The following is a 27489-nucleotide window of genomic DNA, read 5'->3' as shown; positions in this document are numbered from 1 at the left end:
AGGTGTGCAGGAGTAACGGGGAGCAGCAATGAGGGGTGTGCAGGAGTAATGGGGAGCAGCAGGGAGAGGTGTGCAGGAGTAATGGGGAGCAGCAGGGAGAGGTGTGCGGGAGTAATGGGGAGCAGCAGGGAGAGGTGTGCGGGAGTAATGGGGAGCAGCAGTGAGGGGTGTGCAGGAGTAACGGGGAGCAGCAGTGAGGGGTGTGCAGGAGTAACGGGGAGCAGCAGGGAGAGGTGTGCAGGAGTAATGGGGAGCAGCAAGGAGAGGTGCGCGGGAGTAATGGGGAGCAGCAGTGAGGGGTGTGCAGGAGTAACGGGGAGCAGCAGTGAGGGGTGCGCAGGAGTAATGGGGAGCAGCAGTGAGGGGTGCGCAGGAGTAACGGGGAGCTGCAGTGAGGGGTGTGCAGGAGTAACGGGGAGCTGCAGTGAGGGGTGTGCAGGAGTAACGGGGAGCTGCAGTGAGGGGTGTGCAGAAGTAACGGCGAGCAGCAGGGAGAGGTGTGCAGGAGTAATGGGGAGCAGCAGGGAGAGGTGTGCAGGAGTAATGGGGAGCAGCAGGGAGAGGTGCGCGGGAGTAATGGGGAGCAGCAGTGAGGGGTGTGCAGGAGTAACGGGGAGCAGCAGTGAGGGGTGCGCAGGAGTAACGGGGAGCTGCAGTGAGGGGTGTGCAGAAGTAACGGCGAGCAGCAGGGAGAGGTGCGCAGGAGTAATGGGGAGCAGGAGGGAGAGGTGTGCAGGAGTAATGGGGAGCAGCAGTGAGGGGTGTGCAGGAGTAACGGGGAGCTGCAGTGAGGGGTGTGCAGGAGTAACGGGGAGCTGCAGTGAGGGGTGTGCAGGAGTAACGGCGAGCAGCAGGGAGAGGTGTGCAGGAGTAACGGGGAGCAGCAGGGAGAGGTGCGCGGGAGTAATGGGGAGCAGGAGGGAGAGGTGTGCAGGAGTAATGAGGGGCAGCAGTGAGGGGTGTGCAGGAGTAACGGGGAGCAGCAGTGAGGGGTGTGCAGGAGTAACGGGGAGCTGCAGTGAGGGGTGTGCAGGAGTAACGGCGAGCAGCAGGGAGAGGTGTGCAGGAGTAATGGGGAGCAGGAGGGAGAGGTGCGCGGGAGTAATGGGGAGCAGCAGTGAGGGGTGTGCAGGAGTAACGGGGAGCTGCAGTGAGGGGTGTGCAGGAGTAACAGGGAGCTGCAGTGAGGGGTGTGCAGGAGTAACGGTGAACAGCAGGGAGAGGTGTGCAGGAGTAATGGGGAGCAGGAGGGAGAGGTGCGCGGGAGTAATGGGGAGCAGCAGGGAGAGGTGTGCTGCAGTGAGGGGTGTGCAGGAGTAACGGGGAGCTGCAGTGAGGGGTGTGCAGGAGTAACGGCGAGCAGCAGGGAGAGGTGTGCAGGAGTAATGGGGAGCAGCAGGGAGAGGTGTGCTGCAGTGAGGGGTGTGCAGGAGTAACGGGGAGCTGCAGTGAGGGGTGTGCAGGAGTAATGGGGAGCAGCAGTGAGGGGTGTGCAGGAGTAACGGGGAGCTGCAGTGAGGGGTGTGCAGGAGTAACGGCGAGCAGCAGGGAGAGGTGTGCAGGAGTAACGGCGAGCAGCAGGGAGAGGTGTGCAGGAGTAACGGCGAGCAGCAGGGAGAGGTGTGCTGCAGTGAGGGGTGTGCAGGAGTAACGGGGAGCAGCAGGGAGAGGTGTGCTGCAGTGAGGGGTGTGCAGGAGTAATGGGGAGCAGCAGTGAGGGGTGTGCAGGAGTAACGGGGAGCTGCAGTGAGGGGTGTGCAGGAGTAACGGCGAGCAGCAGTGAGGGGTGTGCAGGAGTAACGGCGAGCAGCAGGGAGAGGTGTGCAGGAGTAACGGCGAGCAGCAGGGAGAGGTGTGCTGCAGTGAGGGGTGTGCAGGAGTAACGGGGAGCAGCAGGGAGAGGTGTGTGGGTGAGAGGGGGGATATCAGTGAGAGTGGAGCAGTAGTATGAGAGTGAGACGGTTACATCCATTTTGGACAGTGGCTGATGATGATGATGAGTACTTATGTAGTATCTGGACGCCTGATTAAAAAATCGGGTCCATCGCATCACATCACATGCGACCAAATCGCATGCGATAAGATGGACCCGATTTTCAATAGGATTCTATGGGAAAAAGGGTCCTTTTCATTTCCCCACTATCCAACTACGCATGGAGTCGGATATAAACCTGTGGCGAGCGGATGCGGAATACTTTTTAATGAATCCTCTGCGCTCGCCACGCTTCGGGCTCGGTGGCTCGCTGCGCTCACCAAAGGTTTATATCCAACTCCATGCGTAGTTGGATAGTGGGGAAATGAAAAGGACCCTTTTTCCCATAGAATCCTATGTTAAAATGGACTCAGTCCATTTTAACATTGAATCCAATGGAAAAATCGGGTCCATCGCATCGCATGCGATTTGGTCGGATGCGATGCGATAATCGGGCGTCCAGTTACTACATAAGTACCTGATGATGATATTAAGAGAACAATTACATTTTTGTTTGGAATCCAACCATTACAGTTAATGTCACAGATTGCTAAGTCAGCTGTAATTCGGGACCCGGGTAATTGTTGTTCTAAGGAACCTTCTGCGCTCTTGGTTGGCTGCTGGTGTGTTGTGTGGGAGCATAACCCCCCACCCCCAGGTGTGACACCTGGCTCACAGCAGCTGTATAAACCCCTGCTGCAGCCCGTATTACCATGTAGCGCAGGGAGCCGGACAGCGCTGGGATGTAGGTAATAAACAGCGACTGTTCTGTGTTATTTCACCCCGGGGAATCTTTTCCTGATCACATTTTTGACCTCGCTATCCCTGTGACTAACCCCCCAGCGCTGACTACGCAGCCTGAAATAGACCGCAGCGAGGTATAAATACCCATTATATATGACACAACGCTCAGCTGCGTCCAACATCCACATAGCGGGTGAATTAGAATTGTGCCCAAAGACATAAATATGTCCCACCTAATATTTGGGAAACGTTATTCTTGGCTAAAGGGATTCAAACTGTATAAAAATCCCCAAAACCTGATTTCCCAGCTGTGGGGCAGCGTTAGATGACAATGAGCCCGGTGTTCCCAGATCACATTCTTACTGCGGGGACGCACAGTCCTGCTAATATCCTATTACTGCGGTAATCCCCACACAGGGCGCCGCAGTGTAACAGTGCACATTGCCCAATAACAGAGTAATGCCCGCGGTGGTAGCTGCCCACCAACATTAGGGATGGCCAACGACCATCGATGATTCAAAATCATCGATGGTTCATGGCCGATGTCGAATACTTTTGCCACGATGGGGAGAACCAGATGGTTTCCCTCCATCGATGGAACAGCAAAACGATGTTTTGGTTTTTTTTTTTTCAAAGTGCCAGGACACTGAGCATAGCTCCGCCCCCGACACCCCCGAAGCCCGCCCCGTGTTTTGATTGGCCCACAGACCAATCAATCAAACACAATGGCTGACCATCGATATGTAAAAATATCGATGGTCATCCATTGCATAGTTTAGCACTATCGATGGCCTGTTGCAGAATTGCCATCGATGGTAATGGCAACGATGGCCATCCCTAACCGACATTCCTTTATCTCCATAGTCCGCTCCTGTTCTTCCAGTAACACCTCTGATATATACGTATGCATTATAATGCTCCTGTTCTCCCAGTAACACCTCTGATATATACATATGCAGTATAACGCTCCTGTTCTCCCAGTAACACCTCTGATATATACGTATAGAGTATAACGCTCCTGTTCTCCCAGTAACACCTCTGATATATACATATGGAGTATAACGCTCCTGTTCTCCCAGTAACACCTCTGATATATACATATGGAGTATAACGCTCCTGTTCTCCCAGTAACACCTCTGATATATACATATGCAGTATAACGCTCCTGTTCTCCCAGTAACACCTCTGATATATACGTATAGAGTATAACGCTCCTGTTCTCCCAGTAACACCTCTGATATATACATATGCAGTATAACGCTCCTGTTCTCCCAGTAACACCTCTGATATATAAGTATGGAGTATAACGCTCCTGTTCTCCCAGTAACACCTCTGATATATACATATGGAGTATAACGCTCCTGTTCTCCCAGTAACACCTCTGATATATAAGTATGGAGTATAACGCTCCTGTTCTCCCAGTAACACCTCTGATATATACATATGGAGTATAACGCTCCTGTTCTCCCAGTAACACCTCTGATATATAAGTATGGAGTATAACGCTCCTGTTCTCCCAGTAACACCTCTGATATATACATATGGAGTATAACGCTCCTGTTCTCCCAGTAACACCTCTGATATATACATATGGAGTATAACGCTCCTGTTCTCCCAGTAACACCTCTGATATATACGTATAGAGTATAACGCTCCTGTTCTCCCAGTAACACCTCTGATATATACATATGGAGTATAATGCTCCTGTTCTCCCAGTAACACCTCTGATATATGAGTATGCAGTATAACGCTCCTGTTCTCCCAGTAACACCTCTGATATATACATATGGAGTATAATGCTCCTGTTCTCCCAGTAACACCTCTGATATATACATATGGAGTATAATGCTCCTTTTTTCCCAGTAACACCTCTGATATATACATATGGAGTATAACGCTCCTGTTCTCCCAGTAACACCTCTGATATATAAGTATGCAGTATAACGCTCCTGTTCTCCCAGTAACACCTCTGATATATACATATGGAGTATATCGCTCCTGTTCTCCCAGTAACACCTCTGATATATACATTTGGAGTATAATGCTCCTGTTCTCCCAGTAACACCTCTGATATATACATATGCAGTATAATGCTCCTGTTCTCCCAGTAACACCTCTGATATATACATATGCAGTATAATGCTCCTGTTCTCCCAGTAACACCTCTGATATATACATATGGAGTATATCGCTCCTGTTCTCCCAGTAACACCTCTGATATATAAGTATGCAGTATAACGCTCCTGTTCTCCCAGTAACACCTGTGATATATATGTATGCAGTATAATGCTCCTGTTCTCCCAGTAACACCTCTGATATATACATATGCAGTATAACGCTCCTGTTCTCCCAGTAACACCTCTGATATATACATATGGAGTATATCGCTCCTGTTCTCCCAGTAACACCTCTGATATATAAGTATGCAGTATAACGCTCCTGTTCTCCCAGTAACACCTCTGATATATATGTATGCAGTATAACGCTCCTGTTCTCCCAGTAAACACCTCTGATATATGTATGGAGTATATAGCTCCTGTTCTCCCGGTAACACCTCTGATATATACATATGCAGTATAACGCTCCTGTTCTCCCAGTAACACCTCTGATATACATGTATGGAGTATAACGCTCCTGTTCTCCCAGTGATACCTCTGATATATACGTATGCAGTATAACGCTCCTGTTCTCCCAGTAACACCTCTGATATATACATATGCAGTATAACGCTCTTGTTCTCCCAGTAACACCTCTGATATATACATATTCAGTATAACGCTCTTGTTCTCCCAGTAACACCTCTGATATACATGTATGGAGTATAACGCTCCTGTTCTCCCAGTAACACCTCTGATATACATGTATGGAGTATAACGCTCCTGTTCTCTCAGTAACATCTCTGATATATACGTATAGAGTATAACACTCCTGTTCTCCCAGTAACACCTCTGATATATAAGTATGCAGTATAATGCTCCTGTTCTCCCAGTGATACCTCTGATATATACGTATGCAGTATAACGCTCCTGTTCTCTCAGTAACATCTCTGATATATATACGTATAGAGTATAACGCTCCTGTTCTCCCAGTAACACCTCTGATATATACGTATGGAGTATAACGCTCCTGTTCTCCCAGTAACACCTCTGATATATAAGTATGCAGTATAACACTCCTGTTCTCCCAGTAACACCTCTGATATATACATATGGAGTATAACGCTCCTGTTCTCCCAGTAACACCTCTGATATATACGTATAGAGTATAACGCTCCTGTTCTCCCAGTAACACCTCTGATATATACGTATGCAGTATAACACTCCTGTTCTCCCAGTAACACCTCTGATATATACATATGGAGTATAACGCTCCTGTTCTCCCAGTTACACCTCTGATATATATGTATGGAGTATAACGCTCCTGTTCTCCCAGTTACACCTCTGATATATATGTATGGAGTATAACGCTCCTGTTCTCCCAGTTACACCTCTGATATATATGTATGGAGTATAACGCTCCTGTTCTCCCAGTTACACCTCTGATATATAAGTATGCAGTATAACGCTCCTGTTCTCCCAGTAACACCTCTGATATATACATATGGAGTATAACGCTCCTGTTCTCCCAGTAACACCTCTGATATATACATATGGAGTATAATGCTCCTGTTCTCCTAGTGATATCTCTGATATATACGTATGCAGTATAATGCTCCTGTTCTCCCAGTAACACCTGTGATATATATGTATGCAGTATAATGCACCTGTTCTCCTAGTGATATCTCTGATCTATACGTATGCAGTATAATGCTCCTGTTCTCCCAGTGATATCTCTGATCTATACGTATGCAGTATAACGCTCCTGTTCTCTCAGTAACATCTCTGATATATACGTATGGAGTATAATGCTCCTGTTCTCCCAGTGATATCTCTGATCTATACGTATGCAGTATAATGCTCCTGTTCTCTCAGTGATATCTCTGATATATACGTATGCAGTATAATGCTCCTGTTCTCCCAGTGATATCTCTGATATATACGTATGCAGTATAATTCTCCTGTTCTCCCAGTGATAGTGATATAACGCTCCTGGATACTTATGTATTATCTGGGCTCCCATGTTAAATGCACCCCATTTTCTCATACCCCTACTATCCAACTACGCATGGAGTTGATTTTATATAGTGTGGCGAGCGCAGCGAACCACCGTGCCCGAAGCGTGGCGAGCGGACACGGTCTCATAAGAAAAACGGGAGCCCAGATATTACATAAGTACCCGCTCCTGTTCTCCCAGTAACACCTCAGGGCTTTGTGTCACGTGGCCAGTGGAGTGTGGGATAGGAAGTCAGAGACCATTGGGTACAGTGACCCTGACTGAAGTATTGAAGGTGTCCGTCTGCACACTGGGCCGGAGAGGAAGAGACAACACTTCAGGATGTAATGGGGAAGAGATGACCCGGCCCAGGCACTAAATAGATTACTAATGTCTGGTATAATGTAGATCATGTGCTCGCTCTTCATGCGGATTGGAAGCCTTTGGCTTCACATCAGGACTCCATATGTTGGGAGACGTTACCGCGTGTCAGTCTCCTGCTCCCATCGCACCCTCAGTCTGCTTCTCCCACATGTCTGATCGATGTCCGCCCATGACTGACCTTTGCCCTGAGTATAATGTAACAATGCTCCTTCTGATCTATATATAAAATATTGGCGTTTCGGAGTTCTGTGGCAAAATATCCACCTGTCCTTTATTATGCATCACCATTGTGCTCTGGAAAATGTGACAGTTGGTGAACTCTCTCTCTGGGCATCTGCTGCCAGGTGATCTGGAACTGTGACAGTTATTTGCAGCCAACCACTAAGCAGGGATTTGTGGAAATCCGACTGCTAAGGGCGTAAAAATGGGTAAAATATTCTGCCCGGCAAACCTTTGCCCAACCGGGCATGTCATCTGGTATCCATTATTACTGCCTGTACTATACCATGCCTTTGCTGGCAGCCTGCTCCAGACCTGGTCATGTAGCAACCAGTATGTGGGTGACGCCAGCCCCAGCCCAATCCAACACAAGTACAATCTATTGTTCCCCTGATTACTGTGACATGTTGCCCCCACAATGGCCAGGCAGAAGCCATGTGTATGTTACACACCAGCTGCCACCCACCATGCGGGCACTGCAGCGTTATACCGGCTTTGTGTCTCTGTACAATCTGATACATTGCGGTCACATTAGTAACGGTCTGATTGATGTTTGTCCCCTGTTGCCCGTGGTTACGATTGCTCAGGTTCTGTCCTTTCTCACCTTCAGGCATCGGACGTCACCATTGAACGAACCACCTCCCCAAAGGACAAGCCAGACCCAAAGACGCTGGTTTTCGGCAGCGTGTTCACCGATCACATGTTCATGGTTGAGTGGTCGGTGGAGAAAGGATGGCAACAACCGGCTATCAAACCGTTCCAGAGTATCCCCATGCACCCGGCCTGTTCTGCCCTCCATTACGCCATCCAGGTGAGTGCGGGGGAAGGGGGCACCGTATAGTCTAGCTTTGTGTTGGGCTTTTGGGGCCATTGTGATGTTATTATATAATATTGCACCTGTTGTAGAACCTATTTCACATGATGGTGTTTCATTGTTGTAGTCTGTCCCCCGGTCCCTCTTCTCACAGTACAGTAGCCTAGGGGTTAATGTAGGGATTTTGCCTCATTGGGCATCATTAAGATGATACATCCTCCTGGGTATGTTCCTGGCTGACACGGGGGGGGGGGGGGGGGGATCTGAAAGGCATGTTTGGTCCAACGTTCTCAGCTCAAGGTCACATCACCTCTATTCAAGCACCGTCCTCCGCGCTCTGTGTTATAGCAGCTGCGATATGCACTCAGATTTCATGTGAAATGCGTCAGTAACTTCCCCATGTCAGTAACTGCTGTGAATCATGTGTGGTGCGTTCTCTCAAATACACCCATCCCTTACACAGGACGCTGCGAACACTGATCCATGCACTCATCATCTCCCGCATTGATTATTGCAATAGTCTCCTTACTGGTCCTCCCCGATACATACTCTCACCACTACAGTCCATCCTGAATACAGCTGCGGCTGATCTTCCTCGCCAGACGTTCATCATCTGAGGATCCGCTCTGTCAGTGCCTCCATTGGTTACCTGTAGTCTACCGTATTCAATATACAATACTGTTACTTACACACAAGGCCATAAACCAATCTACAGCACCATACATCTGTTATCTCATAATATCTCCCAACCCGCGCTCTCTCTGCACAAGATCTATGTCTCTAATACACACACACACAGAACTCTCTCCCATTCACGATTACAGGACTTTCTTCGGGCTGCACCCACGCTGTGCAATCCCCTCCCACACACAATAAGACTCTCCCCCAGTCTCCAAACCTATAAGTGTTCCCTGAGAACTCGCCTCTTCCGTCAGCCTATCACATTCCAGACCCACCCACATAACCTCCATAAACCTTTCCTGTCCAATCACATCATTCCACCAAGCGCCTCTGGTGGCCATAATTGCATTAGATGACTCCATCCTATCCTTTCCTATTCCCTATAGAGTATAAGCTTGAGAGCAGGGCCCTCCTACCTCTGTGTCTGTCTGTTATTGCCCAGCATTGAAGTAGATCTCGATATTGGGGCTTTGACTCTATTATGACACATTAACTCTGATCTGTCCTATCTGTGCAGCTCTTTGAAGGGTTGAAAGCTTATCGGGGAGCAGATGGGAAGATCCGCCTATTCCGACCGCAACTCAATATGGAGCGGATGCAGCGATCGGCGAAACGGATGACTCTGCCGGTATGTGAGTAAGTGGGAGAGGGCAGATATATGTATTTATGGATTCTTTAGGGTAAGAGCAGTAACGGTACCGCTGCTGAGGATACGCCCTGTGGTATTCCCGGACTGAAGGGCCTCTCCTGAGTATAACAGGACACTCATATTTACACTCTGTTCTCATTCCAGGCTTTTGATAAGAAGGAGCTTTTGGAGTGCATCAGTAAACTGATAGACGTGGACAGAGACTGGGTTCCGGACTCCACCGAGGCCAGCCTGTACGTCCGTCCAACCTTCATCGGGACTGAGGTGAGATTTCGCAAATTGTGTGTACTGCTGAGATTATATCTCTCATTTAAATGAGAGGGAGGAGACAGATCCAGCAGACACCCTGGTAGAGTAAAAAAGATGGCAGACTGGGGCTCGGGAGTTATTAATCAGTCCTGGTAACTATTACCCACACTAAGGCTCAGGGAGTTATTAATCAGTCCTGGTAACTATTACCCACACTAGCGGCTCAGGGGGTTATTAATCAGTCCTTGTTACTATTACCCACACTAGGGGCTCAGGGAGTTATTAATCAGTCCTGGTAACTATTACCCACACTAGGGGCTCGGGAGTTATTAATCAGTCCTGGTAACTATTACCCACACTAGGGGCTCAGGGGGTTATTAATCAGTCCTGGTAACTATTACCCACACTAATGGCTCAGGGGGTTATTAATCAGTCCTGGTAACTATTACCCACACTAGGGGCTCAGGGGGATATTAATCAGTCCTGGTAACTATTACCCACACTATTAGCTCTGGGGGTTCTTAATCAGTCCTTGTTACTATTACCCACACTAGGGGCTCGGGGTTATTAATCAGTCCTGGTTACTATTACCCACACTAGGGGCTCGGGGGGTTATTAATCAGTCCTGGTAACTATTACCCACACTAGGGGCTCGGGGGGTTATTAATCAGTCCTGGCACACTAGGGGCTCGGGGGTTATTAATCAGTCCTGGTTACTATTACCCACACTAGGGGCTCAGGGGGTTATTAATCAGTCCTTGTAAACATTACCCACACCAGGGGGTTATTAATCAATTTTGCTAACTGTTACCCACACTTTTGGCTCAAGGGGTTATTAATCAGTCCTGGTTACTATTACCCACACTAGGGGCTCAGGGGGTTATTAATCAGTCCTAGTAACTATTACCCAAAATATTAGCTCAGGGGGTTATTAATCAGTCCTGGTTACTATTACCCACACTTGGGGCTCAGGGGGTTATTAATTAGTCCTGGTAACTATTGCCCACACTAGGGGCTCAGGGGGGTTATTAATCAGTTCTGGTGACTATTACCCACACTAGGGGCTCAGGGGGTTATTAATCAGTCCTGGTAACTATTACCCACACTTGGGGCTAAGGGGGGTTATTAATGAGTCCTGGTAACTATTACCCACATTAGGGGCTCTGGGGGGTTATTAATCAGTCCTGGTTACTATTACCCACACTAGGGGCTCTGGGGGGTTATTAATCAGTCCTGGTTACTATTACCCACACTAGGGGCTCGGGTTATTAATCAGTCCTGGTTACTATTACCCACACTAGGGGCTCGGGGGGTTATTAATCAGTCCTGGTAACTATTACCCACACTAGGGGCTTGGGGGGTTATTAATCAGTCCTGGCACACTAGGGGCTCGGGGGGTTATTAATCAGTCCTGGTTACTATTACCCACACTAGGGGCTCAGGGGGTTATTAATCAGTCCTTGTAAACATTACCCACACCAGGGGGTTATTAATCAATTTTGCTAACTGTTACCCACACTTTTGGCTCAAGGGGTTATTAATCAGTCCTGGTTACTATTACCCACACTAGGGGCTCAGGGGGTTATTAATCAGTCCTAGTAACTATTACCCAAAATATTAGCTCAGGGGGTTATTAATCAGTCCTGGTTACTATTACCCACACTTGGGGCTCAGGGGGTTATTAATCAGTCCTGGTAACTATTGCCCACACTAGGGGCTCAGGGGGGTTATTAATCAGTTCTGGTGACTATTACCCACACTAGGGGCTCAGGGGGTTATTAATCAGTCCTGGTAACTATTACCCACACTTGGGGCTAAGGGGGGTTATTAATGAGTCCTGGTAACTATTACCCACACTAGGGGCTCTGGGGGGTTATTAATCAGTCCTGGTTACTATTACCCACACTAGGGGCTCTGGGGGGTTATTAATCAGTCCTGGTTACTATTACCCACACTAGGGGCTCTGGGGGGTTATTAATCAGTCCTGGTTACTATTACCCACACTCGGGGCTCAGGGGGTTATTAATCAGTCCTGGTAACTATTACCCACACTAGGGGCTCAGGGGGTTATTAATCAGTCCTGGTAACTAGTACACACACTAGGGGCTCAGGGGGTTATTAATCAGTCCTGGTTACTGTTACCCACACTAGGGGCTCAGGGGGCTATTAATCAGTCCTGGTTACTATTACGGGGCTCGGGGGGGGGGTTATTAATCAGTCCTGGTGACTATGTTTCTGTCCCATCCACACAACTGTTTGTATTTCTCCCCGTTCAGCCCTCTCTAGGAGTGAAGAGACCATCCAAGGCCTTATTGTACGTCATTCTGAGCCCAGTCGGGCCCTATTTCTCAGGAGGAGCTTTTAATCCAATTTCATTGTGGGCCGACCCTAAATACGTCCGGGCCTGGAAGGGCGGAACCGGAGACAGCAAAGTGGGAGGGTGAGTTTATTTCATGTTATGACTAATATAGTAATGTCTATATGTAGCCAGGCCAGCTATGACACACAGCAGTGGTACGGGTAGAGTGGGTCACATAAACACTTAAGGCACAATATATGCCCCTCCCCCATCATAGCCACCGCCCATCACAGCAGTTGCATCGTAGCCCCCTCCCTCCCAATCAGGTTGTATTTGTACCCCCCAGAGTTTCCGCCATCTTGCTCCCACGCACTTTCTGTTATAGCCGGGTGTAATTATGTAATGCAGCCGCCTGGTATTTTGTGCTCTGGGTTTGCACCTTCTCATTATCACGCGGGAACATTCTGCTTTACATTAAGTGTTCGTGTAGATTCCTCAGGGATCGGATCTCGGCGCTATAAAATGGAGGTTCAGGCTTGTCACGTGTGTTTGGCGTCTTGTTCCGCAGGAACTACGGAAATGCGCTGTTCGCACAGTACGAGGCTGTGGACGTTGGATGTCAGCAGGTGCTCTGGTTATACGGAGAGGACGAACAGATCACAGAAGTGGGGACCATGAATCTCTTCCTCTTCTGGACGAATGAAAATGGCGGTAGGACGATGCTCATATACAGTGTATATTTCACAGCTGACAATCCACGGGGGTTTTACGGTTAATTTTGTTTTTACATCACAAGCCTTTGTTGTACATAGACACATTAGAGGATACGAATCCCATGTACCCAATGTGGTGGGTGTATTTATATAGATTTAGAGACGCACTCATCGGAACTGTCATATGGCCGCTAGTGCCCGTTTGCCGCAGCAAGTCGCACCCGCGGTGCAAATACGCTGCGCTGTGTGCCGGCGAATGGTATTCATGAAGCTGCGGGAACAACTTCGACACACAAACATGGCGGCTGATGTGCTCCTTTACCCACGCATGTCGCACCCATGGGCGGGGCTATGTCTATATATATCTCTGTGACACCGTTACAATCACTGTATGTTCTGATATCTCCCCATACAGAGAATAAGCCCCAGATCTCAGCTGCTCAGACGCGGTGGAAGAGACAGATGGTTCTGGGGCTTTGGTTGGCAAATTGATTTTCAAATCCAATTTGTGGATAAGATTCCGGACGCTGTGACATCTGGTTACGTCCCAGGGTTAGATGCCTGACAAGGCATCCTCATCCTGCTCATTGTCAGGAGTTCCCTTACCCCGGCCACCGCCATGGGTCTCGGCTGCTGTTTTCCTCTGCCCTCTTCATAGTATTGAAAACCTCTCCCATGTTGCTGTGAATCAGGCCGGTGGCTCCTCTCTGCTGCCACATCATGGCGGCCTAGGACAGTTTTCCCCACAGTATCCCCAGAGGCCACAAGAACTCCTCCTCCAAACCACTGTAGAGTCTGCAATCTATATATTTAGCTTGTATGACCATCAGTAACAATGGTGTTCCATCACTACGTCTCAGGAGGCAGATGTTATCACAGTGGCAGATGATGTACGCATGTGCTCGGATATATTTATACACCCAGTCCCCTTACAGACAATAGGCCCTGCAGCAGATGGCAAACAGTAATGACTGATAGGAGGTTTGCGGCAGATGGTGGACAGTAATGACTGATTGGAGGCTTGTGGCAGATGGCGGACAGTAATGACTGATAGGAGACCTGTGGCAGATGGTGGACAGTAATGACTTATAGGAGACCTGTGGCAGATGTCGGACAGTAATGACTGATAGGGGACCTGTGGCAGATGGCGGACAGTAATGACTGATAGGAGACCTGTGGCAGATGATGGACAGTAATGACTGATATCAGACCTGTGGCAGATGGCGGACAGTAATGACTTATAGGAGACCTGTGGCAGATGGCGGACAGTAATGACTGATAGGAGACCTGTGGCAGATGGCGGACAGTAATGACTGATACCAGACCTGTGGCAGATGTCGGACAGTAATGACTTATAGGAGACCTGTGGCAGATGGCGGACAGTAATGACTGATACTAGACATGCATCAGATGGCGGACAGTAATGACTGATACCAGACCTGTGGCAGATGTCGGACAGTAATGACTGATAGGGGACCTGTGGCAGATGGTGGACAGTAATGACTGATACTAGACCTGTGGCAGATGGAGGACAGTAATGACTGATACCAGACCTGTGGCAGATGGTGGACAGTAATGACTGATACTAGACCTGTGGCAGATGGTGGACAGTAATGACTGATACTAGACCTGTGGCAGATGGCGGACAGTAATGACTGATACCAGACCTGCGGCAGATTGGCGGACAGTAATGACTGATACCAGACCTGTGGCAGATGATGGACAGTAATGACTGATATCAGACCTGTGGCAGATGGCGGACAGTAATGACTGATAGGAGACCTGTGGCAGATGGTGGACAGTAATGACTGATACCAGACCTGTGGCAGATGTCGGACAGTAATGACTGATATCAGACCTGTGGCAGATGGCGGACAGTAATGACTGATAGGAGACCTGTGGCAGATGGCGGACAGTAATGACTGATAGGAGACCTGTGGCAGATGGTGGACAGTAATGACTGATACCAGACCTGTGGCAGATGGCGGACAGTAATGACTGATAGGAGACCTGTGGCAGATGATGGACAGTAATGACTGATACTACAGAAAAAGCTATAAACCAAGCGCAGAAAAACAAATAGGGCTAGTGATTGTCCTTGCTGCTGTCCTAGAAGGGATACTCAGCCCTTCTTAAACTCAAAAAGCAAAAATACACACAAATAGACAGCGCAGACTGGACACTCAATAACCCAAGAAATTAAAATTTTAAATTTGTTTATTTGTGCAAATCTCTTAGAAATATAGACAAATTTTAAAAAATGACTGATACTAGACCTGTGGCAGATGGAGGACAGTAATGACTGATACCAGACCTGTGGCAGATGATGGACAGTAATGACTGATAGGAGACCTGTGGCAGATGGTGGACAGTAATGACTGATAGGAGACCTGCGGCAGATGGTGGACAGTAATGACTGATAGGAGACCTGCGGCAGATGGTGGACAGTAATGACTGATAGGAGACCTGCGGCAGATGGTGGACAGTAATGACTGATAGGAGACCGGCGGCAGATGGTGGACAGTAATGACTGATAGGAGACCTGTGGCAGATGGTGGACAGTAATGACTGATAGGAGACCTGCGGCAGATGGTGGACAGTAATGACTGATAGGAGACCTGTGGCAGATGGCGGACAGTAATGACTGATAGGAGACCGGCGGCAGATGGTGGACAGTAATGACTGATAGGAGACCTGCGGCAGATGGTGGACAGTAATGACTGATAGGAGACCTGCGGCAGATGGTGGACAGTAATGACTGATAGGAGACCTGTGGCAGATGGAGGACAGTAATGACTGATAGGAGACCGGCGGCAGATGGTGGACAGTAATGACTGATAGGAGACCAGCGGCAGATGGTGGACAGTAATGACTGATAGGAGACCTGTGGCAGATGGTGGACAGTAATGACTGATACCAGACCTGTGGCAGATGGCGGACAGTAATGACTGATACTAGACCTGCGGCAGATGGCGGACAGTAATGACTGATACTAGACCTGCGGCAGATGGCGGACAGTTATGACTGATACTAGACCTGTGGCAGATGGCAGGCAGTAATGACTGATAGGAGACCTGTGGCAGATGGCGGACAGTAATGACTGATAGGAGACCTGTGGCAGATGGCGGACAGTAATGACTGATAGGAGACCTGTGGCAGATGGCGGACAGTAATGACTGATACCAGACCTGTGGCAGATGGTGGACAGTAATGACTGATAGGAGACCGGCGGCAGATGGTGGACAGTAATGACTGATACTAGACCTGTGGCAGACAGTAATGACTGATACCAGACCTGCGGCAGATGGCGGACAGTAATGACTGATAGGAGACCTGCGGCAGATTGGCGGACAGTAATGACTGATACTAGACCTGTGGCAGATGGCGGACAGTAATGACTGATACAAGACCTGCGGCAGATTGGCGGACAGTAATGACTGATAGGAGACCTGCGGCAGATGGTGGACAGTAATGACTGATAGGAGACCGGCGGCAGATGGTGGACAGTAATGACTGATAGGAGACCTGCGGCAGATGGTGGACAGTAATGACTGATAGGAGACCTGTGGCAGATGGTGGACAGTAATGACTTATAGGAGACCTGTGGCAGATGTCGGACAGTAATGACTGATAGGGGACCTGTGGCAGATGGCGGACAGTAATGACTGATAGGAGACCTGTGGCAGATGATGGACAGTAATGACTGATATCAGACCTGTGGCAGATGGTGGACAGTAATGACTTATAGGAGACCTGTGGCAGATGTCGGACAGTAATGACTGATAGGGGACCTGTGGCAGATGGCGGACAGTAATGACTGATAGGAGACCTGTGGCAGATGATGGACAGTAATGACTGATATCAGACCTGTGGCAGATGGCGGACAGTAATGACTTATAGGAGACCTGTGGCAGATGGCGGACAGTAATGACTGATAGGAGACCTGTGGCAGATGGCGGACAGTAATGACTGATACCAGACCTGTGGCAGATGTCGGACAGTAATGACTTATAGGAGACCTGTGGCAGATGGCGGACAGTAATGACTGATACTAGACATGCATCAGATGGCGGACAGTAATGACTGATACCGGACCTGTGGCAGATGTCGGACAGTAATGACTGATAGGGGACCTGTGGCAGATGGTGGACAGTAATGACTGATACTAGACCTGTGGCAGATGGAGGACAGTAATGACTGATACCAGACCTGTGGCAGATGGTGGACAGTAATGACTGATACTAGACCTGTGGCAGATGGTGGACAGTAATGACTGATACTAGACCTGTGGCAGATGGCGGACAGTAATGACTGATACCAGACCTGCGGCAGATTGGCGGACAGTAATGACTGATACCAGACCTGTGGCAGATGATGGACAGTAATGACTGATATCAGACCTGTGGCAGATGGCGGACAGTAATGACTGATAGGAGACCTGTGGCAGATGGTGGACAGTAATGACTGATACCAGACCTGTGGCAGATGTCGGACAGTAATGACTGATAGGGGACCTGTGGCAGATGGTGGACAGTAATGACTGATACTAGACCTGTGGCAGATGATGGACAGTAATGACTGATATCAGACCTGTGGCAGATGGCGGACAGTAATGACTGATAGGAGACCTGTGGCAGATGATGGACAGTAATGACTGATACTAGACCTGTGGCAGATGGAGGACAGTAATGACTGATAGGGGACCTGTGGCAGATGGTGGACAGTAATGACTGATACCAGACCTGTGGCAGATGGCGGACAGTAATGACTGATACCAGACCTGTGGCAGATGATGGACAGTAATGACTGATACTACAGAAAAAGCTATAAACCAAGCGCAGAAAAACAAATAGGGCTAGTGATTGTCCTTGCTGCTGTCCTAGAAGGGATACTCAGCCCTTCTTAAACTCAAAAAGCAAAAATACACACAAATAGACAGCGCAGACTGGACACTCAATAACCCAAGAAATTAAAATTTTAAATTTGTTTATTTGTGCAAATCTCTTAGAAATATAGACAAATTTTAAAAAATGACTGATACTAGACCTGTGGCAGATGGAGGACAGTAATGACTGATACCAGACCTGTGGCAGATGATGGACAGTAATGACTGATAGGAGACCTGTGGCAGATGGTGGACAGTAATGACTGATAGGAGACCTGCGGCAGATGGTGGACAGTAATGACTGATAGGAGACCTGCGGCAGATGGTGGACAGTAATGACTGATAGGAGACCTGCGGCAGATGGTGGACAGTAATGACTGATAGGAGACCGGCGGCAGATGGTGGACAGTAATGACTGATAGGAGACCTGTGGCAGATGGTGGACAGTAATGACTGATAGGAGACCGGCGGCAGATGGTGGACAGTAATGACTGATAGGAGACCTGTGGCAGATGGTGGACAGTAATGACTGATAGGAGACCTGCGGCAGATGGTGGACAGTAATGACTGATAGGAGACCTGCGGCAGATGGTGGACAGTAATGACTGATAGGAGACCGGCGGCAGATGGTGGACAGTAATGACTGATAGGAGACCTGTGGCAGATGGTGGACAGTAATGACTGATAGGAGACCGGCGGCAGATGGTGGACAGTAATGACTGATAGGAGACCTGTGGCAGATGGTGGACAGTAATGACTGATAGGAGACCTGCGGCAGATGGTGGACAGTAATGACTGATAGGAGACCTGTGGCAGATGGCGGACAGTAATGACTGATAGGAGACCGGCGGCAGATGGTGGACAGTAATGACTGATAGGAGACCTGCGGCAGATGGTGGACAGTAATGACTGATAGGAGACCTGCGGCAGATGGTGGACAGTAATGACTGATAGGAGACCTGTGGCAGATGGTGGACAGTAATGACTGATAGGAGACCGGCGGCAGATGGTGGACAGTAATGACTGATAGGAGACCAGCGGCAGATGGTGGACAGTAATGACTGATAGGAGACCTGTGGCAGATGGTGGACAGTAATGACTGATACCAGACCTGTGGCAGATGGCGGACAGTAATGACTGATACTAGACCTGCGGCAGATGGCGGACAGTAATGACTGATACTAGACCTGCGGCAGATGGCGGACAGTTATGACTGATACTAGACCTGTGGCAGATGGCAGGCAGTAATGACTGATAGGAGACCTGTGGCAGATGGCGGACAGTAATGACTGATAGGAGACCTGTGGCAGATGGCGGACAGTAATGACTGATACCAGACCTGTGGCAGATGGTGGACAGTAATGACTGATAGGAGACCGGCGGCAGATGGTGGACAGTAATGACTGATACTAGACCTGTGGCAGACAGTAATGACTGATACCAGACCTGCGGCAGATGGCGGACAGTAATGACTGATAGGAGACCTGCGGCAGATTGGCGGACAGTAATGACTGATACTAGACCTGTGGCAGATGGCGGACAGTAATGACTGATACCAGACCTGCGGCAGATTGGCGGACAGTAATGACTGATAGGAGACCTGCGGCAGATGGTGGACAGTAATGACTGATAGGAGACCGGCGGCAGATGGTGGACAGTAATGACTGATAGGAGACCTGCGGCAGATGGTGGACAGTAATGACTGATAGGAGACCTGCGGCAGATGGTGGACAGTAATGACTGATAGGAGACCGGCGGCAGATGGTGGACAGTAATGACTGATAGGAGACCTGCGGCAGATGGTGGACAGTAATGACTGATAGGAGACCGGCGGCAGATGGTGGACAGTAATGACTGATAGGAGACCTGCGGCAGATGGCGGACAGTAATGACTGATAGGAGGTTTGCGGCAGATGGTGGACAGTAATGACTGATAGGAGACCTGCGGCAGATTGGCGGACAGTAATGACTGATACTAGACCTGCGGCAGATGGCGGACAGTAATGACTGATACTAGACCTGTGGCAGATGGCGGACAGTAATGACTGATACCAGCCCTTCCGGCAGATTGGCGGACAGTAATGACTGATAGGAGACCTGCGGCAGATGGCGGACAGTAATGACTGATAGGCGACCTGCGGCAGATTGGCGGACAGTAATGACTGATACTAGACCTGCGGCAGATGGCGGACAGTAATGATTGGAGACCTGCAGCACCAGGGATGTTGCACGTTACTGCATGTAACGTGATTAGATAATTGGATGGTAAAACTAGTCCCGCTGTCAGCTGCTGTACTACGTGGAGAACCATCTGACTGTGACCCAGTATTAGGAAATTTATAGATTATTACAGAGTAACTTAGATAATATTACTGTTATGTTTCAGAACTGGAGTTGGCCACCCCACCACTAGATGGCATCATTCTGCCTGGGGTTACAAGGCAAAGCATTCTAGATCTGGCTCGGGAGTGGGTGAGTACACGGAATATACCCTGTAGGGAATTCATGTTCAGTATCTGCATTACTCCTCACCCCATGAGACGAAACTCCACCCCTTACTGTATCCCCCCATCCCATGAGATGAGACTCCACCTCTCACTGTGTCCCCCCCCATCCCATGAGATGAGACTCCACCCTTCACTGTGTCCCCTCATCCCATGAGACGAGACTCCACCCCTCACCTTGTCCCCCCACCCCATGAAATGAGACTCCACCCCTCACCTCATGAGACGAGACTCCACCCCTCACCTCATGAGACGAGACTCCACCCCTCACCTTGTCCCCCCCACCCCATGAGACGAGACTCCACCCCTCACCATGTCCCCCCCACCCCATGAGACGAGACTGCACCCCTCACCGTATCCTCCCACCACCTCTCTCCAGGGGGAGTTTAAAGTGTCCGAGCGTTACCTCACCATGCGGGATCTGGTGTCGGCACTGAAGGAGAACCGGGTGAAGGAGATGTTCGGTGCGGGCACCGCGTGCGTGGTCTGTCCTGTCGGCAAAGTCCTGTACAAGAACGAGGTGAGAGGTCACTGCCGGGCTATATCTATCTATCTATCTATCTATCTATCTAGATAGATGGGCGTGCCTTGGGACACTTGCAGGGGTGCCTTGCATTGGTGGTCCAGAGGTAAATCAAAATCAAATTGGTCAGTATAATCGGCAAAACAAGTGCTGGGGCTTCCCATCATAACACATGGACAAATCCTGTCCCTCATTTCAGAATTCACCCTAACGATGACAGAATTTTTTTTTTTTTTTTTAACTCAATCATTTTTTTCTACATTTTTAACAAAAAAAACATTTGGCCTAGGGGAGATGCGAACCCAATGCTTATACTCTAGGGCTCCGTGATTCTAAAAAGTTGTGGAACCCCTGATACAGGGTGTTTTATCTCCACGCTTCATGTTGGTAAATGCCAGTTTTAGGGATTATTGGTTCCTTCATCAATATAAACTGTCTGTTCTGTGTCTCACTAGAACGTACATATCCCAACTATGGAGAATGGACCCAAGATGGCCGCTCGCTTCCTGAAGGAGCTGACTGACATCCAGGTGAGGAGTCTGGTATCACTGTGCTGTTACCTCAGTCCAGGCCTCGCCATCATGTACAACAGAACTACACATCCCAGCATGCCCTGGCACAGGTTTACCATTTCCTATTAGGAAAGATGTGGCAAGGTATCCTTGGACTTGTAGTTCCAGCTGGAGATTCAAAGTCTGACCAGGCCTCAGTCCTATCCAGGACAGAGTAGAGATACTCAAATGATTTGGCGATATATTCCAAATTTGCCGATTCTATATCGAGCGCCAAACCCTTTGTGGTGAGATTGTGGTCATACATGTGTGGTGAGATTGTCCCTATACATGCGTGGCGAGGCTGTGGTCATACATGTGCCAGAGCTGGAATACACCACTTCTATAATGTATTGTAACAATTTTATTGTAAATGAAGCTGCAAACAATTAAGGTCTGCGTAAGAAACGGTTCAGTAGCAGAATGTGGCCACGTAAGGCGAGATCCGGATTGTGGCCACGTAAGGCGAGATCCGGATTGTGGCCACGTAAGGCGAGATCCGGAATGTGGCCACGTAAGGCGAGATCCGGAATGTGGCCACGTAAGGCGAGAACCGGAATGTGGCCACGTAAGGCGAGAACCGGAATGTGGCCACGTAAGGCGAGAACCGGAATGTGGCCACGTAAGGCGAGAACCGGAATGTGGCCACGTAAGGCGAGATCCGGAATGTGGCCACGTGGAGGTCGCGGTTTCTTATTAAAACGTTTTACATTTTTTAACTAAGTTAGGAAAACTGGATCAAGATGTGAGCACCCCAGATGTGTCGCTGGTGGAACCCGGCCTGCAGTGTAATGTTCCGTGTCTTATTCAGATACACCAGCAGTCACACACTAAATATAGACAGGCGCATATTATTTTACTAAGCAGAAGCTGCTTGTGCATCCGTCTTATGCCAACCAAATAATTGGCACAAGAAAAGAGTGGGTTTAAATCTCTAGTAAGCAGGGCAGGGATGGGGTATTAGTGGTTGCTTATTTTAGGAGCTGGTGTCTCCAGGCTTCCCGCCCTCCCTTCCCTTTCAGTCTTGTTGGGGTATTTGTGTTGGCATTGCTGCACTGGGAAAGATCAACAGGTCACAGTGCGGGTACCGCCTCACAAGGGCCGCAGGAGGTGGGGCTGAAATCACAGGTGGCAGCAGCTGCTGGAGGACATCTGTGGCCATGCGGTCGGGTACACGCTGGTATTTATAAATTGGCATTAAATCCTGTAGCTCTGCTACACCCGTAAAGCAACCGTCCACTAGAGGTCAATGGTCCCATCCATATGGTAGCAGGTATCGCGGCTGACGCTGTGTAAATAATAATGGACCTTGCATTTTACAGATATATTTGGTGACTTTTATATTACTTATGATGCCATGTTTGTGTGTCTTTCAGTACGGGAGAAGGGAGAGTAAGTGGATGATGCAAGTGGGCAGCTCCTAATGACCCGACGCCAAGTCACCAGCCGGACGACGGAACGCAATAAATATACCGTTAGATTAGCTGTAGGCTCCGGAATCTAGAATCTGTGCTGTGACGTGATTACCACTTTCCTCGTTCTTTATATGATAATGTGACGTCATTGTGTGTTGTGTTATTGTTCCACTATCGTATACTCAGGTCTTGTAGTACAAGGCTGGGACTGTTATTGCCACGTGTTTGCTTTGGAACTGGTCGTTCAGGACTTTACGTGTTGGAAAACTCCGGGGGGAGGGCATTCTGTACAGGAGGAGGAACCGGCAGATATTCCCTACACATTAGTGGATTGTGCAGTGTTTCTGAGAATTGCTCTGTTTTCTGCCTCTGTAGGATTCACATTTCCAGCAATGGGAGGAGACACCCGTGATGTCACCACGTCTGCACAGAGCAGTATTGCTGGAGTGATATTTATTTAATGGGAGCAATGCGCATTGTAAATGAGGCCCTCCAGATAGGGCGATTCTATTCTGTCATTTGTGATATGTATACGCAGAGGTGGGAACAACACAGACGCCAATGCTGCAGAATATGGAATCCAACCAAAGCAATATTCCCATCCTCCATAATGGAATATCCCCTGTTCCCGTCCTCCATAGTACAATATCCCGTGTACATATCAGGACCCGTCCTGGGACCAGCGATATTTGCAACGTGGCAAAATCTTTGGTATTCAAAGGTTTTATCGGGAAGCACAAATTCCACCAGCATTCATCTTTATTCCATAAACCAGTCCTGCAGGGTCCAGGATGACCTCTCACCAATACTGTCGGCCAATAACCACCTTTTATTACACATGAAAAGGTTTTTTTTTTTTTAAGCACAAAAAAGAAACTCTCTCCCCCCCTCTTCTCTCTCTCTCTCCCCCCCGCTCTCTCTCTCTCCCCCCCCCCCCCTCTCTCTCGTGCTTCTTTCGTGCTGTTCCCCTCTCCCCCCGCGCCCTCTCCATAACGGCAAGTGAGTGCAAGTATATTGGAGGTAAAGTTTTATACTTATGATTGAAAATCGTGTTGCCATTTAGGTGGATCTTTAGTACAAGCCCAAAGACCGATCCGCCCCATATTTATGATGCTGCTAAAGGTTGTTTTCCTCTGGACAAAGATACAGAGTATATAGCGTACAGGTTTATCATTTGTATTTCCTGTGAACCAAAGAGCTGGGTATTAATTCCACAATGTAAAACACAGAAGACGGAATGTTCTAGCAATGTTATCAGCAAGCTCAGGTCAGTAACAGTAATGCTTCACTCTCCTGTGGGTTCCTGAGATAGATTCATAAGAGGGGCTGACACATTGCATGTAGTCACTGGTGGGGCTGACGCGTGGCATGTAGTCACTGGTGGGGCTGACGCGTTGCATGAAGTAGTCACTAGTGGGGCTGATGCGTGGCATGAAGTAGTCACTGGCGCTGACATTAAGCGTTTCGCTAACCGTTGCCCCCTGCCGCTGACATTACACGTTTCGCTGACAGGTGATATTGTACAAAGCTTCTCCTGAGATGACAATGTAGAACGAGGGTGTGGGAATGTAAATCAGGATCTCTAATGTATCACATAATATGGTGGCTTCACTGGTATTGTCATCAGGCGCTAATCCCTCTATTACCTCTGTAGTGTCTCTGAGTGCACTTTCTCCTCACATTATACACGTGACAATCAATATAATTCCTATTTCTGCCGTGTTATCTCCTCGTCCCCAGTGGTTACACGGATTGTGATGTCACTGCTGCATCATCTCCTCGTCCCCAGTGGTTACATGGGTTGTGATGTCACTACTGCATCATCTCCTCCTTCCCAGTGGTTACACGGGATGTTACTGCTGCATCATCTCCTCCTCCCCAGTGATTACACGGGATGTGATGTCACTGCTGCATCATCTCCTCGTCCCCAGTGGTTACATGGGTTGTGATGTCACTGCTGCATCATCTCCTCCTCCCCAGTGGTTACACGGGATGTGATGTCACTGCTGCATCATCTCCTCCTCCCTAGTGGTTACACAGGATGTGAAGTCACTGCTGCATCATCTCCTCCCCAGTGGTTACATGGGTTGTGATGTCACTACTGCATCATCTCCTCCTCCCCAGTGGTTACACGGGTTGTGATGTCACTGCTGCATCATCTCCTCGTCCCCAGTGGTTACACAGGATGTGATGTCACTGCTGCATCATCTTCTCCTCCCCAGTGGTTACATGGGTTGTGATGTCACTACTGCATCATCTCCTCCTCCCCAGTGGTTACACGGGTTGTGATGTCACTGCTGCATCATCTCCTCGTCCCCAGTGGTTACACGGGATGTGATGTTACTGCTGCATCATCTCATCATCCTCAGTGGTTACACGGGTTGTGATGTCACTGCTGCATCATTTCCTCCTCCCCAGTGGTTACACGGGATGTGATGTTACTGCTGCATCATCGCCTCGTCCCCAGTGGTTACACGGGATGTGATGTTACTGCTGCATCATCTCCTCCGCCCCAGTGGTTACACGGGTTGTGATGTCACTTCTGCATCATCGCCTTGTCCCCAGTGGTTACACGGGATGTTATGTTACTGTTGCATCATAGCCTCGTCCCCAGTGGTTACACGGGATGTGATGTCACTGCTGCATCATAGCCTCGTCCCCAGTGGTTACACGGGTTGTGATGTCACTGTCATATTATGAAGATGTCGTCTGAGTAGCAGATTAGCTTTTAGGACGTTGTATCGGTGTATACCTGATATTCTGTGTATCCCATGTGATTGTTAAACAATGATTCCTACCTGTGTATTGTCTGATCTCAGAACCATGCGCCCGGTGTAGTGTATATGATAGATTGTATCGTGCGTATAGCGCTGAGGTCCTGTAGTTAATTATTTACACATGCGGAGCTCATTGAACATTTGCAGAGATGTTTCGTAAGGGATCAAGATCAATCTAGTTTCTCTGCGAGATGCTCTGCATAGCAGTATGTATCTGTAATCACGTGCAATAGTCTGCAGATCCCAGGGGGTCTGCAACTTGTCAGGGTATGGAGTAAAGGGGTGATCATCATGAGTTAGTTCATTGATCGGTATGAGCGGAGAAGGGTATCCGGATGGCTAACAGAGACTTTTTAGGTTGACAGGCAATATGCCGACACTGTATGGTTGTTTTTCAAACGGTCGACACTGGCAATGGTCAACCTTTCCATGTGTCAAGCTTATTCTTGTGTCGACTCAAGGTGCCCATACGCGGTACAATAATTGGATGCGTTTTGGACTATACTGCATCTCATGCGATGTGATCCGTAGCTAGTACAAAAGCACATACTTTCTGAACTGTGCAAAACGCACCGTGTATGGGCACCTTTACACCTTGTCTGTGACCTAGACCACAACCAGGAGCAGACACATGACTATATAATGACCACACCCATGATTATATGATGACCACACCCAGGAGCAGACGCATGATTATATGATGACCACACCCAGGAGCAGACACATGATTATATAATGACCACACCCAGGAGCAGACACATGATTATATAATGTCCACACCCAGGAGCAGACACATGATTATATAATGACCACACCCAGGAGCAGACACATGATTATATAATGACCACACCCAGGAGCAGACACATGATTATATAATGATTATGATGATATATAATATAGCATTTTGCTACCAAACTCTGCATAGGTAGAAAATGTGTCTCTGTTCCCATGCCAGTTACTGGGGGAGATGCACCAGGAATATGGCAGGAGATGGCACTATAATGGGTATAGTGGATGGTAGAAATCGCAGTACCCAGATGATACACAGAACACTAAATGATCAGGTAGTGCAAATAAAAAGCCGCCGGTAGAATTGGCGCATGGGAAATGCTAATCGGACAAGACGGATCATATTTTATTATTATCGTGAATACACAATTGTGCAGCTTCCCCTCCCCGTGTGGGACCGGACACAACGTGCGTTGTGATGTAGAGTGAATGTTCGGAATGCTGTGATCTTGCGTTTACATTACAGTTGTGGCAGATTGACCACATTTGCGCAAATGGACATCGTCTGGACGCTGTTGCCCAATCAGTAATGCCCGTCCATTGCCTCCAGACTGATGCATATTTTTAGGTGACCATTGGATGCAGCTTGGTCCAAAATGACCTGACTGTACTTTGGCTATGTCTATATGCCGACATAGCCGCCCGTGTGTGGGTGACGCAAGTACAAGTTGTCCGATATAAAAAGACCCATAGAAACAGACCCCATTCTGTGTCCAATCTGTGTAGGGGACCCGGGTGGGTAATACATTTATATGGTGGAACATTGAGTGATATTAGATAGGGACGGCAACGAGACTCTGATGTGTGATAACGAGGTATTTTCTCCAAAATGTCATAACCAAACGATTTTCATGACAAATTGTACACAGCAGCTGATCAGGGCGATGTGTAATGATTACAATATTGTATGTTTGCACCCAATCAGGATATTCTGTTCTCACTTGTGGTTCCTCCATGATCTGCAATAAAACTATTTAATAAACATCGGATCCTTGTAACCTTATTTCTTTGGTTAATAATTCAGCCCGGCAGGACGCGATGTTCCTCTATCGTCCGTGGCAATGTCCAGACGCCGTAACTGTTATTACACCATCAGATCCTATCACATAAACAGGCGACACAATCAGGGCCAATCAGTAGCACACAACTGGCGATACACTATTATTATTTTATTTAGATGGCACCTCAAGTACTTTGCAGCGCCGTACAAAGAAACAGTACAGGGAGAC

General features: G+C 48.5%; 1 protein-coding gene across 3 annotated transcripts in view; it reads left to right on the top strand.

Moving 5' to 3' along the window:
• The window catches only part of LOC146073579 (branched-chain-amino-acid aminotransferase, cytosolic-like), a 71762-nt gene extending 44520 nt beyond the window's left edge, over positions 1 to 27242 (top strand). For all 3 annotated transcript variants that reach the window (XM_083180820.1, XM_083180821.1, XM_083180819.1), the window contains exons 3-11: positions 8022 to 8222; positions 9424 to 9534; positions 9700 to 9819; positions 12081 to 12244; positions 12672 to 12814; positions 20088 to 20173; positions 20585 to 20725; positions 21184 to 21258; positions 22656 to 27242. In XM_083180820.1, the coding sequence (XP_083036946.1) occupies positions 8022 to 8222; positions 9424 to 9534; positions 9700 to 9819; positions 12081 to 12244; positions 12672 to 12814; positions 20088 to 20173; positions 20585 to 20725; positions 21184 to 21258; positions 22656 to 22703 (1089 nt within the window). In that variant the 3' untranslated portion in view covers positions 22704 to 27242. The remainder of the gene's footprint in view (positions 1 to 8021; positions 8223 to 9423; positions 9535 to 9699; positions 9820 to 12080; positions 12245 to 12671; positions 12815 to 20087; positions 20174 to 20584; positions 20726 to 21183; positions 21259 to 22655) is intronic.
• Positions 27243 to 27489: the final 247 nt, after the last annotated feature.

This window comes from Crinia signifera, chromosome 4 (assembly GCF_055691185.1).
Source record: "Crinia signifera chromosome 4, ASM5569118v1, whole genome shotgun sequence".
Taxonomy (NCBI): Eukaryota; Metazoa; Chordata; class Amphibia; order Anura; family Myobatrachidae; genus Crinia; species Crinia signifera.
Note: the sequence above shows the minus strand (reverse complement) of the source record. Positions and strands in the feature narration are given on the sequence as shown.